The sequence below is a fragment of the Sturnira hondurensis genome, unplaced genomic scaffold, assembly GCF_014824575.4.
Source record: "Sturnira hondurensis isolate 20B ecotype Veracruz unplaced genomic scaffold, ASM1482457v3 Scaffold0000022, whole genome shotgun sequence".
NCBI classification, from domain to species: Eukaryota; Metazoa; Chordata; class Mammalia; order Chiroptera; family Phyllostomidae; genus Sturnira; species Sturnira hondurensis.
Window position 1 is genome coordinate 3,860,733 of NW_028072653.1, and position 15,915 is coordinate 3,876,647.

A 15,915-nucleotide genomic window follows, 5' to 3' on the forward strand; every position below is an offset into this window, starting at 1 on the left:
CCTGTTGCATTTTAATTTCTGCTTGCTGTTACCACGTGCCTTTCACCGACCTTTGGAATAGTTAATTTAAAAGTACTGGGGAAAAGCCCTGGACAACTTCACTGAATAGATTCTGTCGTAACGAGGCATAACTGAAAAAAATATTTCAGCACAGGAATCCGCTGATTGGTCTGCAGGCTTTCCAAACGCTGGCTCTTGCTTGTTCTTCTGCAAAAGAAAATTGCAACAAGTCTTTCCAGAAAGGTTCTGTTGCTGTTTTTTTAAAAAAAATAAGTCAGTTCTGCCAATGGTTTTGCTAATGCACCCTCATTAGTCTGGCAATTAAACAGGAAACTTCTCATTGGGTATTTTCAAGACTGCCACGGGGAATCAGCTGCCAGTTTACTGCAACGTTGAAAGCTGCACGAGACTCTGGGATTGGCATCAAAATGTTAATTTAAAAGGTCGAGTGCAGCTGAGGGGCTCACGTTTTCCCAGCCTGTGCTCTCTGCCAGAAGAACAAAGACCCAGCCAGAGGAGGCAGAGGCTGAAACTCATCCCAAATCTGTTTTCCTGACATCATTTTGGAGCCATGCCCGAAATGCCGGAGAATATGGAGCAGGTAAGAGCTAGCGGCTCAGGAAATGAAGCATTCTGGAGTTAGTTTCTTTAAGTGATCCCCGTGAATATCTGCAAAAAGCAAAAATGAATGGGTGCCATTCATTTCTTTAAAGCATGTAACTTTGGGACATGAAAGAATAAATCAACTTTAATTATTGACCCTATTTGGAGAGCACAGCTAAGTCTCATTAATTGAAAAAAAAAAAAGATGTAGAAAAGAACAGTGGTTTCATTTTCCAGACTAAATGCAATGATGTAGGTGAAGATTCTGTATGAATGAGGATTTTATATATAGTGTGTGCTCCAGCCTTTGTCTTGGTGTAAATTGAATCTGCTAACATAAACTTTTAGCTCTAGGTTACTCTCTTTAAATTTATAGATTTAGCCACAGCACGAATACGGATGGTGTCCACGTAATGTTGGCGTTTTTATTCACATAGAAACTTTTGTCTTTAAAAAGAATGATTAAAAACCATGCTCACACATAGGCCTCTAGAACTATATATACCGAATTTTTACCTGCATCAAACCAAATCCTCAAATGCAGTCAACTTTTTCTTCCTCACTCTAGACAAGGCTTCTCTGAGTCCAAATGCTAATTACACGTGCTTTTCCTGAAATCTTCTCATTGAATACTTTTTTCCCCCAAAGATTAGATTGTATCACAGTGCAACAAAAGACTTAAAAAATTCCAGTTAAAAGAGGATCTCGAAACTTCTTTCCCACCCCCACGCTCCTTTGTTGTCTGAAGATCCGGCACTTCTAGACCTGGGGCAGTGTTCTCAAGGACTCGCTAAATAACGCTAAACCAAAGAAACCGCAAAGTGAGCGCCTCAGGCTTTCTTCCGATACTGGTCGGAAGACATTACATTCGCACAAATCGGGAAAGAGTTCTTGTTGGGGTTGAATAGGAAGGAAAGTCACGGGACTTTTGAAAAAAGGCTGCTTAGGCTCTAAACCAAAAAGGATTTTGAAAATAAGGGCTTTTTAGAAAGGTCCAAGCAGCAAGGTCCAAGCAGCACTCAGGTTTGGGAGCGACTTTTCGGTTTTGGCATTCTGTGTCTGGACGAGCATATTCAGACTGTCCGAAACCTACAGGGTCTGTACTCTTATTTTGGTTTTCTTTTCTTTTTTTTAATCTCACAGGAAAAATTGTGATACAGGTGGTTCAGCATTACCTTGGTACCTTCTGCAACGTTTGATCTTACTTTTTAGCATCCCAGAACGACAAATGGCCTCTTGAGGTTCTAATGACTCAGATGTCAACACTTTTTTCTTCTCTTTTTCTAAAGCTCTTAAAAATACAGTCTTAATACTGTAGAGATACAGTATATGCTGTTTCTCTCTCTGGCCTCACAGTCCCTCACCCATGATTTTAAAATGTTTTATTCCACGCCTGGTTGGTTTTTTTTCAACTTCCAGGCAATCCAATCCCTAGTCTAGAACAAGAAAAAAAGGAAAGTATAGTCTAGAACAAGAAAAAAAGAAAAGTACAAAAAAATTAACGCCTCCCCAACCCCGCAAACAAAGCATGTTTACTACTTGAGGCCAAGGCCTTTGTTTTGTGTATCCCTTTAAGAGTTGGCGCGTGGGCTGAGAGCTTTTCCTATTGTGCCCGCCCCCTTTCTGGGGCCGTGGCGCAGCTTCGCCAATCAGTGGGCGCGGCCTTGGCGGCGGAAGCCGGAAGTGGTGAGCGGGGCTACCCGGACTTAAGGCAGGCGGGTCGAGGGCGTTGGAGCTGCGGCTCACCGCGGTCGTGAGGTGGAGGAAGTGGTGGCTCGCTGCTGCGGCAAGCGAAGACGGCCGACATGGTGGGGCGGGAGAAGGAGCTCGCCATCCACTTCGTTCCGGGGGACTGCCGTGTGGTCGAGGTGAAGGAGTCGTCGCCGGGTCTCGTGGGAATCGGGGTGCAGAGGGTATCGGTTTTCTAGGCGCATCTTAGCGCCACCTTCTGAGCCCCAAGAGGCCGTGGCGGTGCCATCGAGTTTGTTTACCTCCGCGCACACCCTTGGAGTGTTTTCCAGGCTCTGCTGCAGGAAAAGAGTACATCGTTTGTCTTTTGAGGCCCCCCTCCGGGAATGAAGAGGGATTTGGGGAGCTATTTCGGCTTTGAGTCTATCTTAATTTCTTTTGTATCTATTGTTCCCCCTCGGTTTTATCCATCTGTATCTTAGGAAGAGTGGGGAAAGGTAGCGTTTCAGAAATAATAGCGTTGGAGATTACTGAAGTCTTAATTTATAGGAGACTCGATGTTGCGCTTTCGCGACTAGGAGATTCGTTTTTTTATCCCATTTTACCGATGAGAAAATTGAGGCTTAGAGGGCAAGTCCTTCGTCCTAGTTCACTAAGGGCGTTTAAAGCCGGGGTTCAAATACAGGTCTGTCTGGGGCTTAGAACCGCTGCGGAGGTTGTGTAAGGAAGGCTTTTACGGGGTCCGCCACCCCCACCCACCTCCCCTTATTCCGGGCTTCCCAGCGTTCTGCCGTCCCCAGACCCAGAACGTATCAAGCGCTGGGGATGAGAAGACTGGGAATGCGCGGACCAGTATGTCTTACTGATATAGGAGAGGTTATAGGGGATGGCAGTGCTCGATAATGTAACATTTTAACGCCTCCGAAATGTTGTAAGTGTTTCATATTACTTTGGGATTTGGGGGAGGGGTAAAGTGAGGATAGACTGTTTAAGCCTCTGTATTGTTCCTGTGTACTCGTAGTAGCGCTGAGTTGCCCATTGTTACCCAGTGTGCGTTTATGTTTACGTATCTTCGTATGTGTTTGTAGAAAGACTTTTCACAGTAGGAGTTAAGTAGGCTAATGAAAATGGGTTTTCCTTCCCGAAGAATGGTACAACCAAAAAAGCTGGGGACATACTTGCTGCTCTCAAACCCCATTAAAACTCACTCATGAGGATGAGGGCTGGATTACAGTTTGTGTTAGAGAAGCAGACCAGTGGTTTTCTGTTTGTAATATTGGCTGGGGCTCACAGGGGCGTGAAGGGAGTTAGACCAAGGTCACCTAAATAGTCAGGGGACCTTTAAAAAGTTCAAGGTCAGGAGTGTCTCTTGAAAGATCTCCCTGGAGGGGAAATCTTGTGAGGATCAATTAAAGACATGAGTGTGAAACTTCACTAAGTTTAAGACGTTCTAAAAATTGCAAAGTATTATATTTACCACTGGAGGTGAAGAAGACCCCTCTAGTTTTTAAAACGGGTGGTAAATTAGAAATCACTGACCCAGACTACTGTTTTGGGTCATTCTCTCTCTTTTTTAAAGATTGTATTTATCCTTAGAGGGAAGGGAAGGAGAGGAGAGAAATATCAATGTGTGGTTGCCCCCTGCTGGGCACTGGCCTGCAACCCAGGCATCTGCCCTGACTGGGAATCGAACAGTGATCCTTTGATTTGCACGCCTGCGCTCAATCCACCGGGCTACACCAGTCAGGGCTGTTTGGGGGTCATTCTTAAAGAGCTGTTTATCTTTTTTACCTCTACAGTCTGGTACTGTTTGATGAGATAGCATAATGAAAGTGCTAGTTCTACGTTTATGTATGTTTAATTTTTCAGGCATTTTTTTTGGTAAACCTGGTCATTTGATGTTACTGAATTCCATCCATCTAAGAATTTATATTCAGAAAGAGAAATATGTTCAGAGTAAACTTAAAGGGATGGGTGATAATATAATTACTTACTCACAAAGTAACAAAAGTTGAAAAGTAGACTTTCCAGGCACAAGAAACATTTCCAGCTCTTGACTGTGGTTCTGATGAACGAGATAGTGTTTTAGGCCTCCATTCCGAGTCCCTCCGGGTGTCTGGTCATGCCTGTGTCCTGCAGGACTAATAGAGGTCCTTTTAGAGGAACAGTCCAAAGTAACTTTCAGAGGAGTGTGTCTTTTAAAAAGAAAAAATCAAAATAGTGTGCTCTCGGAAGCTTTAGGTAGAGTTCTGTTTATATATAGAAACTCAAAAATAGAAGAGTTATTTTTGATTAGCTTTTTAAAAGAGTGATGCATATTTTATTTGCCAACAAAGAAACTTACAATCCAAATGGAAAAATCTTGTTTTGGCCCCTATACTGGTGACAGAGAGTGGTCATTTTGTCTCTGGAGCCACTATGTGAAAAGAGTAAGCGTGACTTAATATGCCTAATACTGAAAATGTTAGAATTGTAGGAATATAAAGCTGGAAGAATCTCAATCACCTTGTCTTAGTGTCTCTCGTGTTACCAATGAGTTAAGTCAGTAGAGATGGACTAACTCCTCAATGGCAAAGTTCTTGGCAGAGCAGATAAAATTTAATCATCGTGACACCAAATACAAGTTCAAAGGATTGAAGCAGAACCCAGAATGCATTTTGGCTGGACCTCGGAAGCAAGAGGACCCAAGTTCTGGTCTTAACCTTTTTCCCTTTTATTGCGGGTAAAACTTTTCACACAATACCGCACTTCGTAGAGGTATTTTCTTGCCAAAATTTAAAGAAAACATTTTGCTGGCCGAAATCCTTATTTTCATAGTTCTGTTGATGTCAAGCTAAGTTTCGCAACAGAAAGCCTAGGTGAATTTTCATTCCCCTTGTGAAACGTCGTGAAAGTGGGTAGACCTAAAGAAAAAAAAATTCCTTTAAAATTTACCTTTATACTGTTTTAGCCCTTTCGTTTCAGGCTTTTCCTTTGATAGAAATACTCAATTTTGGTGACCTTTTCGAGAGGAAACCCTGTCTTGGTTTTAGTTCCTATATAGTGGTTCCTTTTTCATTTCAATATGTAAGGAATTTTTTTTCCCACAATTGTGACACATCAATTTAGAATATTTTAGTTGTTCCTTCTCTCTTATTCTCCATATCTGTAATTATTAGTTTAAAAGCTGGCCTGTGAAAGTTTAGAGTTTTTATCAGTTTGGTTAAACTTAGAATATTAGTGCTGTAAGGATTAAATTTATTTTTCCTTCGTATAAATTCCTATGAAATGTGAATTCTCTATACTTGGACCTATCAAAATATAAATCGGTGAGTTTTGAAAGAAAACTTGGCATTAAAAACTAGAAACCAAAAGTGTAAACTTGTAAACATGGTGGAATGTAGGTCAAATGTTTAATCCAAGCACAAAATAAGTAAGCATAAACTTAATTGTGAATTTTATAAACTGAAGAATGTAATTAAAGTTGCTGTTTGTTACTTATTTGAACATCATAAACAGGAAATCAGTCTTTATGACTTGCTAATTTTTTGCAGTATCATCTTAGGGTTTTTTGGTTTTTTTTTTTGCCTTGGGTAGGATTGTTAAAACTTCGGTGATGTAGTTATCAATGCAGTTTGATTGATTTGTGTTCTAGCTTAAAAAGTTGGCTAATAGATAAAGAAAACGACTTAGACTTGAAGTTCTCGGTGAACGATGGTGTTGACTAACTTTGTTGAGAGAATACTTTTTGAGTAAATAATTCTTTTGCTTCCCCCTTTTGCCTTTTTAGGAGGAAGTAAACATCCCCAGTAGGCGGGTTCTGGTCACTGGTGCCACTGGGCTTCTTGGCAGAGCTGTATACAAAGAATTCCAGCAGAATAACTGGCACACTGTTGGCTGTGGTTTTAGAAGAGCAAGACCCAAATTTGAACATGTTAACCTGCTGGATTCCAACGCCGTGCATCACATCATTTATGATTTTCAGGTGTGGTGCGGTCTGCTTAATTTAGCTTGTCAGCCAAATTAAGAACCATCTGGGTGATGTATAGAAAATGTTCCTTCTCTCAAGGAATTTGCTGTCCTTAGAGTTTAACGTAATACATGACAGTAGAGGACACTTTTGTTTTCTTTAGCTTTGCAGAGCGTATGCAGTCCTTAAAATGATTACTTTCAGGCATAGGTTAATAGAGTATGAAGCATTTTATAAAAACTTTGTGTTTCTGTAGTACTCTTCTAAATATCACTTTCTATGCAGCTATTTTAAAATATCTGTAAACCTTACAACACTGCAAAATAGACAATTTTTCCATTGTAGAGACAATAAAGGCTCAGAGCAGTTAAATAACTTACGGCCATGGCCACAGTCAAGTTACAGGAAAAAATAGCATCTGTTCACCTCTAATCAGATTGAGAGTTTAAGTTTTTTCTAAAAATAGGGACCAATTGATACGAGCCTCAAAATCTTTTGGGAAACTTGGTGCTAGGCCACTTTCTCAGAGATTTTAATTGAGTGAGTTGGTTATGGGATCCAGGACTCTGTATTTCATAAGCACCCCAGATTGTACACATTGAAATTTGAAAACAGCTAAGATCATGCTTTCTCAGTCATTGAGAAGGAGGAGATTTGGTGTGTGGGTAGGGTAGTCCTGCCTGTCTGGGATCTTCCCAAATCTCAGCACTGGCTCAGTTCCTCTGGGGAGCAGGTTCCCCCTGTCTGCCAAGGACCCTGTCCATTCCTCTCTCTCTTGACGGCTGTCAACTGATACTGAAATAGTTCCACTACATACCTGTCTTTTCCACTGAGTCAGTGAAATCCCTGTTTCTTGCACAGTGCTTAGCATATAGGTGGTACACTCCATGCTCATCTGGGAATATAATTTTTGTAATAGTTGGTTTTCTTTCAGTGAATGGCCTGAGATATTTGAATATATGAATTTGATTTGCAACTGATACTCCTCTTCAATACATTTATTAATATGTAGGTCATATTAATCACACAAATGTGAGAGCTCTTTTTTCCCCATGAAGCTTATTTTGGTTTAGAAATACAATTCTTGATGCAGAGGTTTGTCTGGTTTTGCCTGGGGATTACTAAATTGCTCTTCTCAGATCCTACATACATTTTAAAGGAAGTTAGATTCTTGAAAAAGGGAAGCATGACAAAGTACAGTGCTTGTTTAGTTGAAAGACTGTTGACTCCACATTTTTTCTGTGAATTAGTTTGCTGTTGGAAGCCTGTAGTGGGTTTATTTTATTTTTCGTGTTAAAAATCAATGCTTAACTTGCAGCCCCATGTGATAGTCCACTGTGCAGCAGAGAGAAGGCCAGATGTCGTAGAAAATCAGCCCGATGCTGCTGCTCAGCTGAACGTGGATGCTTCTGGGAATTTAGCAAAGGAAGCAGGTGATGGCAAATGCATTAACTGTTCATGAAATACTAAATGATCGCTGAGTTTGTAAAAGGTTAAAGTTTTGTAGAGTGCTTGTAAGAGATTTATTTCTGTATATGATACATAAACCGTTACAAAATCCAATAAAAAGTAAATGCCATGTATCAATAGATTGTTGTTGTTTCTTTTTTTGTAGCTGCAATTGGAGCATTTCTAATCTATATCAGCTCAGATTATGTATTTGATGGAACAAACCCTCCATACAGAGAGGAAGACATACCATGCCCCCTAAACCTGTATGGTAAAACAAAGTTAGAAGGAGAAAAGGCTGTGCTGGAGAACAATTTAGGTGAGACAACTGTCTTTTGCTTTGAGGATTCCTTTTTGTTTATGGGGGGTGTGTGTGTTTTGTTAAAAAAAAAAAGAACTAATCATTAGAGAAATTAGCTAATATAAAAAGAAAAATTAGAGTTTTAGAAGTCTTGAATTTGTGAATCCTTCTAGATCCCAGTACCATTGCATATGTAGATATCATTATTTATCGTAAACATTATATGGTACAAATGTTTGTGATCAAATTTCAAAAAATAGGTCACTATCATTTCTCTTAGATTGGGGTATTCTGATAATTGTGTGATTTATCTTTTCTCCTTTGCTTGTTTGTATCTCCATGGATATATATTCGTGTGCTGATTATCAAAGGTACATATATACCCTCCTGGAAAAAGCTTTTTTTTTTAATTTAACATTGTAAAGACTGTAAGTTCTCTTACAATGGTACCTCAGAAAGAAGCACCAAATGTGGTTTTCTGTATAGAAGCACTTTCTATTAATGTTTAAAAATAATTGCATGTTACTTTGTAGTCTGTGTCCCCCCCAATCCGTTCCCCCACCCACTGCCGAAGTTGCAATTCAGCACAAATGGAAACGTTACTTGGATGTCACTTTCCTATATCAATAGTACTCGGCTATGGCCACCCCCTCACTGAACTGCTTTCCTTAGCCTGTGCTGTGTCTGTGAGAAACATCCCCTAGTGTAGACATTGCAGTACACATCTCATTTTTCAGGGGGTTTTGTATTGTGAATTATCTTGTAGAAAGTACTTTTAATTATATATCTGTAATGATTATCCAATAAGTTAAAGTGTTTGATTTAAAATGTCAATTGTCTAGCCTGTTGTAACCCCCTCATTAGGGACCAACATAAAATCTAAATAGCTCATAATTCTTTAATCAGTGGTTTTGAGAGTTATGTGGTTGAATGTTCACATATCCTTTATATAGATTTCACCTACTGTTGATATTTTGCCATGTGTATTTTGTACATACGGTTTGTTTTTCTGTATTCATGAATAATTAGTAGAATTTTACCTCAAAATAATGGGCTGTGCATCTTCTAATAAGGACGTTCTTTATATAATTATAGTGCAGTTATCACACTCAGGAAATTAAACATTACTGTAATATAATTTACGCTCTGTGTAGGAATTTTCCCAACTCTCCCAATAATGTCCTTTATTGCATTTTATTCTTTTAACCTAGGATCCAATCAAGGATCACTCATTGCATTTAGTTGTCATAATCAGTTTTATTTTTGATGATTATCATGAAAAAATTATGTGTCAGAATAACCCAAACGAGAGAACATTTAAAAACATTTAGGATCACATTTGTTAAAAGGGCATTGCAGGTGAGCTCTGTCATTTTGTTCTGTTGCAAGTATTTTACAATATTGTTTCCATCCACACACTTTCGTCTTACATCAGGACTTCGGAGCCAGTCTGCTGTAGGGCATTAACCTGCTTCTCTTCATCTGTAGGGGCCGCGGTTTTGAGAATCCCGATTCTGTATGGGGAAGTTGAAAAGCTGGAAGAAAGTGCCGTGACCGTTATGTTTGATAAGGTGCAGTTCAGCAACAAGTCGGCGAACATGGACCACTGGCAGCAGCGGTTCCCCACGCACGTCAAGGACGTGGCCACCGTGTGCCGACAGCTGGCCGAGAAGAGAATGCTGGTGAGAGGCTTTGGGGGGAAGATTTTCTGCCTTACGTCTTCGTAAAAATCCTGATAATGAGTGAAAGTTAAACAGCTTTATTAATTTTAAGTTACTTTATTATTTTCAGTGAACAGTTTACATTCAGGTCTATTTTTGTATTAGTTTCAGGTATACAAGGTAGTGGTTAGAAAATCGTGTACTTATAAAGTGTTCCCCCTGGTATTTCCAGGACCCAGCTGGCACCATCCATAGTTATTACAGTATTTGACTGTATTTCCTATGCTGTACTTTATAATGTGGTCTTTTAAAACTACAAGGAGACCAAGCAAAAATAGTTTCCAGACAATAGGCTATATCTATGAATAATAAAAATTTCCTACCCTTGTGTTAACTTTCTCAAATATTACAGACCCTGTCTGTCATTCTTCTACTGGAAACTTGTATTTTTCTGGTAACTGCCTAGTGATGTCTTCTTTTTTTTAATCCTCACCTGAGGATATATTTATGATTTTAGAGAGAAAGGAAGGGGAAGAGAGAGAGAAACACCAGTGTGAGAAACGTTGATGGGTTGCTTTCATACGGGCACTGAACAGGTGTTGACCTTTTGCACTGGGTGGTGTGCCCTGGCCGGGCTGGAGTCTGCAGACCCTGGGTGCACGGGATGGTGCTGCATCCAGTCAGCATGTGAATGCCTTTTAAGAGCTGTAACATCGAAGGAGAATCTACATAGGAATTTATAATTTCAGCCACTTTGAAAAATACTTCGTATTTTTTTAGATATTTGAATAGTTAATTTTAAACTTTTGAGAATGTTGGAGCTGAACAGACTGTCCATAAAAACGTAAGACTTATTTTAGAATATACTAATAGTATGAAGATAGTGTATTACGTATTTTACATAAAATTTATATAAATCTTAAGTATGTATTATGACAATATTTAAGGATGTTATGACTAATTAACTCATCTTGAAAAATGGTTCTGTTAAGTTTTCAGTTTTTCTGAGGATAATTACAAATACTCATTAAATTGGGCTGTGCGTCCAGAAAAATCTAATCACCCTGGCTGGTGTGGCTCACTTGGTGGAGCATCATTCTGTAAACCAAGAAGCCATGGGTTTGACTCCCAGTCAGGGCACATATCTAGGTTGCAGTTTCAGTTCCTGGTCAGGGTGTAAATGAAAGGGAACCAATCAGTGTTTGTCTCTCACAGTGAAGTCTGTCTGTCTGTCTGTCTCCTTCCCGCCCTCCCCCCCTCCCTGTCTCCCTCCCCTCTTTCCCCTCCCTCAAAACCAAGCATGTCCTCAGGTGAGGATTGAAAAACACCTAATCATTTAGGAATTCCTGCCTAATAAAATGGAGTCATTTATGGGGTTTTTTTTTTTTTTTCCCTCAAGGCTAAATTCTAGAAACTGCTTTTCATGTTAGCTGGGAATATTTCTAGGGGTTTGATTTTAAATGTCTTGTGGAGAGCATTTTAGAAAGGAGAGCTGCATTTTAATTGCTGGGCCTTTAAATTACCTTATCAGACCTACCACTCAACTCAAAAAATTGAAGCTATTTTGAATTTTTCTGTCCTTGTCAGGATCCGTCAATTAAGGGGACTTTTCACTGGTCTGGCAATGAACAGATGACGAAGTATGAAATGGCGTGTGCGATTGCAGACGCCTTCAACCTCCCCATCAGTCACTTACGACCGGTAAGTACCTGGCATTTAAAACCTCACGTGTCCAGAGCCGTCACTGCATTGTGTGTTGTCGGTGATGTTTCCTTGTCGCTCGGGACGTGTTGGTGACTGGATTTTCCAGTATTAATCGCAGTGACCTTCACTTGTATGTTGGCGCTTTATAGTGTAATTTTTTTCTAAATTGTTAAGTATAAGAAGTCCATCAGTATTGGTGATGTGTATGGAAAAAGTATTGTCTTGATTGTGGCAGCCTTTTTAAAACAAAATGTTTTCAGGGATCAAATGAGGTATCTTGCACTGGGGACAAAATGAGGTAGAGAATATAAAAACCTCGATGTGTAGCCTTTCGCTTACTTTTAATTTTTTGTTCTTGCTTGTCTTTGCAGATAACTGACAGTCCCGTCCTAGGGGCACAGCGTCCAAAAAATGCTCAGCTGGACTGCTCCAAGTTGGAGACCTTGGGCATTGGCCAGAGAACACCCTTTCGAATTGGGGTCAAAGAGTCGCTGTGGCCTTTCCTCATCGATAAGAGATGGAGACAGACGGTCTTTCACTAGTGTGTGTGTTGTCTCCTTTTTTTTTTGTCACCACTTTTTAAAGAAAAAAAGGAAATAGTTTTGTATGAGTGCTCTTTAATTGTGATTTACGATCTTTCAGGTAAATGATGTTCTTGCACTAGTGAAATTATGTAAAGAACCTGAGGTCAATAATGCCTTGTTTGAAGTAATGATGCTTTTTTTTTTCCATTTTTTTTGTTTGTTCTGGCTTGACTTGCTGTTCAGGTGTAGTCCATTGTGATTCTCTAGTAAATGAGAGCCGGGGTGGAACAGATCTGTCCACTTCTCTGCGGAGGGGGCGGGCACGTGTTGGTCATTCATTCCTCCACCCTCCAACAGTTTCAGGACGGTTGCAACTTGGACCCTTTTCTGTTTTAAAGTGTTACATAGTATGAAAATCCTTGTTGTTCATTGTTTGCTTTGCTTGAGCCCAGATCAAAATGTTTGAAGAAAGAAACTTTATTTTTGCAACTTAAGTACAGTTTTTATGCTTGAGCTGTTTCTACATGTTCTGTTCATTGGAACTCCTGCTGCTCAGCGCCTCCTGCTTTTGTAGCCGCGTGCGGTGAACACGTGAGAAAGTGTGTTTGTGATTTTTAAATATATATGAAACTGTCCTTTTCACTCCATGTCACTGGTATTTCATACGTGTGGTTATGCTACTAAAAATGGGCCTTGTAAGTCTTTTGACCGTTCACAAATAATAAATACACACTGTTGGCATGGTAATGCTTTGTTTTCTTGTATTTACTTTCCTTAAATGTAAGAACCAGCCATCTAAACTAAGTGTTATTTTACTGCTTTCATTTCTGAAAATTACATTTTTATCATGTAATATCAGACGCATGCAAGAGAATATAGTTACTATATTGAGACATAAAACATAAAAGGGGGACAGGATGAACCTACCAGTTGAGATCTCGAATGTTACGGATGTTGTATTTCCTTGTGTCATTTAGTTTGTTTTTTTTAACTAAAGTGTAATCCTGTTACATATTCACAGTGTTCCCTCTGAAGAATACAGAATGTCTGAATTATACTCAGGTGACCTTATGACCTCAATCTCTTTGGTCCTTAGGAAGGAAGTGGCAAAGGTAGACAGCTTATATGGCTTGGCTTCTGTTCGCAGGTCAGTGCGGACCTTGGTTTCAGATTTTCTGATTTTAGTTTCCCTAGATTATGATCTTATTCCCTCATTGGACAAAAAAGTCCTAATTTACCTAGAATTGGGGGGATGGAGAAGATCAGATTTGGGTGATTTGGTTAAAGCAGCAGGCCCCAAACCACACTATGTTTTATAAATAGGGGAAGTATTAACTGCTCAGTTCCTGAGCCCTACCCTGGGCCCACAGAAATAGAATTTCTGGAATCGAAGTGTATTAACGTAGGTTTAAATGTTGCCAGGTGCTTCTAAGGTAGCCAGCCTCGCTCGTGTATTTGAAACATTCTGGGTTGGTTTGTTACTTTGTGTCCTACAACATTCAAATTTCCGAAGTTAAAACCTTTCTCGTCCTTCTCTAGCCACTGATTTTTCCAACTGAGGAAGAAAGCAGCGTGGGTCAGACCGTGGTACGTGTGTCTGGATGACTCTGCATATGTGAGACAGTCTCTCAGCGCGTGTGTGTGTGTTTGTGTGTGTGTGTGTGTGTGTGTGTGCATGCTCTCAGCCATCCCTTTGCTTATACACAGAGCAGCATAGCGCTCCTTGTTTTGCACTCTTTCCTCGTGTAAATGCCTTGGGATTTGTTTGTATTAGAAGTCCATGTTATTTTTATAGTTCATTTTGAAATTTCAGTGTTACAGAAAAATTGCTGTCGTAGCACAGAGAATGCCTATATTCCTCTTCCAGATCTTGCAGTTGTCAGTCAGCATGTAGCCCCATTTGTCATTTTCTTTCTTACTCTATGCACACTCACTAGGGTGTATGTTCTCTCCCGAACCATTTCACAGTGTGTGGCAACCATGATGCCAGATCACTCGCTTGATAGTATATAAGCTTAGTGTGTTTCTGAAAAGTAGGAATGCACTTCCACATAGCCCTGTGCCAGAACGGTCAAAACCAGGAAGTTACCATCCTTGATACAAATAATTACCTAATTCACAGACCCTGTTCACACTCCACCAGCCAGCCCAGTGATGTCTTATGAAGTCTGTCCAGTCCGGGGTCACGTGTGGGGCTTGGCAGTCATCACGCTCTAGCTTCAATCCGGAATGGTTCCTCATCTCTCGCCATCTTGACATTTTTGACGTCTCTGCAGAAGACACTGTAAATTCACCCTGATACCTTTAATTCTGGGCTTGCTCCCCAGGGTTTAGTTTAGCTTCCCTATTTCCGTATTTGCAGCTGGTTTACTCATTTGTTCATGTCATTGATAAATAATCATCCTTCGATTCACACCAGGTGCTCCCTCCTCTTCACCCTGGGCCATGGCTCTGATGTCAGTGACTGTGGGCCAAATCCTGTCATTAGCAGCAAACTGTATAGGTGAGTCCAGAGAATGTTCTGACTTGAAAGGCAGTGTTGGGTATAGTGAAAAAAAAAAGAAAAACCCAATCTGGATTTGAATGTGATTCAACCACGTGCTCCTAGCAAGTTGTGTTTTTCTTGGAGTCTCAGGTTTTTAGGGTCATGGGGGAGGAATACCACCTGTCCCACCAGTCTGCTGTGAAATGCCTGAAGCACAGACAACTAGTGAATGTAGCATTGCACTTACCAAGTGCCTGTGGGTGGGTCTTCAGGGCGGGTGTCTTACTTGGTATTACCATAGAGATTCCATAATTAGTGAGGGAGAGAGCCATTGCTAGAACCAAGTGTGTCTTTGATACTATGTTGTTCTATAATAACATACGTAGGAGAGTGCAGTTCATCCAGTAGAGACCTGGACCCCCAGACCAGGGTAAGTGATTTGGGATCCCTGTGTTACAGTCCCCACACAGGTCCTGTAATCAGCACTCAGCTTTCACATGTCCACAAACTCCTCCTGTTTTCACTGTCGTACCTTCATCTTCGTCCTGACATGTCACCCACCCTCTCCTTCCAATCCAGAAATACGGTAGTCTCGCCAAAGGATAGAAGTCCAGTAATGGGGTGGTTTGGGGAGGCGTCCCGGAAATCTAATGTCACTCATTTCTCTCTACTCTTCCCTTCCTTTTCATCCAAGACTCGGAAGGATGTGGTCTGAGCCTTTTCAGGATTTTCATAGTAAATTACTTTGGTTCTCAATGTTTCTGGCCATTGGCCACAGTTCAGCCCTTGGGGGTGGTTTAACTTGTTTACCATTAGTGCCTTTTTCTTTCCAGGTTACCAGATTTTGTTACTGTTGTCTTTTCATTTCTCTCTATTCAGGTAATTTTATGCCTTTTTATTTTCTTCTTTAAAAAATATTTTTTTCCACTGGAATTTTAGGAGGACATGATATTTACGTTTTATTCATCATCTTAAAATGGAACGTCTCTCTTACATGGGTTTTTGTAGGCTTGGATCGTGACTGTCTTCCTGACCCAGTTTATGAGCTGAACACTGTTTCCTTTCATTGGACATCTTCCTTGGTGGTTTTTGTAATCTGGCCAACGTGAATTGCTGTTCTTTGCCATTACCCCTTTAGGAAAACCAGCTAACCAAAATTGGTGTCTTAGATAAGGTCATCATTTAATACAAATGAAGCACGGAATTAACCATTTTATTTTTGGCTATGAATGCAGCCTGGATTTCATCTGGAAAAAGGGACACAGTTATTAGGCATGATTCCTTCTCTTGTCGCGTGTCTTTTAGTTATCAACAAGGTTTAAATATTTCTAGAGCTTCTGGGGACTTTGTACAGACTGCCAAGGTTAAGCTTTAAAATGAACAATGATCAGTTCTCTGATTCCGCCAAGAGCAGTTTTGGGGAGGTGATTGGGGGTCAGCATGGCGTATTAACAATCGTTGATCTAAAAGGCAGCTAATGAGCCCTGGCTGGTGTAGCTCAGTGGATTGAGCACGGGCCTGCGAACCAGAGGATCGCTGTTCGATTCCCA

General features: G+C 40.4%; 1 protein-coding gene across 3 annotated transcripts; it reads left to right on the forward strand.

Moving 5' to 3' along the window:
- The first annotated feature begins 247 nt into the window (after positions 1-247).
- MAT2B (methionine adenosyltransferase 2 non-catalytic beta subunit) lies at positions 248-12,627 on the forward strand. 3 transcript variants are annotated; one of them, XM_037040482.1, is made up of 7 exons: positions 248-601; positions 6,062-6,256; positions 7,560-7,674; positions 7,857-8,009; positions 9,480-9,673; positions 11,240-11,353; positions 11,728-12,627. In XM_037040482.1, exons 1-7 carry the CDS (start codon positions 572-574, stop codon positions 11,896-11,898), a joined length of 972 nt encoding a protein of 323 aa, XP_036896377.1. In that variant the 5' UTR covers positions 248-571; the 3' UTR covers positions 11,899-12,627. The 3 variants fall into 3 exon arrangements, with proteins under 3 accessions (XP_036896377.1, XP_036896299.1, XP_036896441.1); XM_037040404.1 differs by lacking the exon at positions 248-601 and adding an exon at positions 2,295-2,471; XM_037040546.1 differs by lacking the exon at positions 248-601 and adding an exon at positions 3,119-3,196.
- The last annotated feature ends 3,288 nt before the right edge of the window (positions 12,628-15,915 follow it).

Excerpts from the sequence above, each read along its gene's own strand:
- MAT2B (XM_037040404.1), top strand. The coding sequence starts at position 2,409 with ATGGTGGGGCGGGAGAAGGAGCTCGCCATCCACTTCGTTCCGGGGGAC. Across the intron at positions 6,257-7,559 it reads ACATCATTTATGATTTTCAG|CCCCATGTGATAGTCCACTG; the intron begins GTGTGGTGCGGT and ends CTTAACTTGCAG. Across the intron at positions 7,675-7,856 it reads GAATTTAGCAAAGGAAGCAG|CTGCAATTGGAGCATTTCTA; the intron begins GTGATGGCAAAT and ends CTTTTTTTGTAG.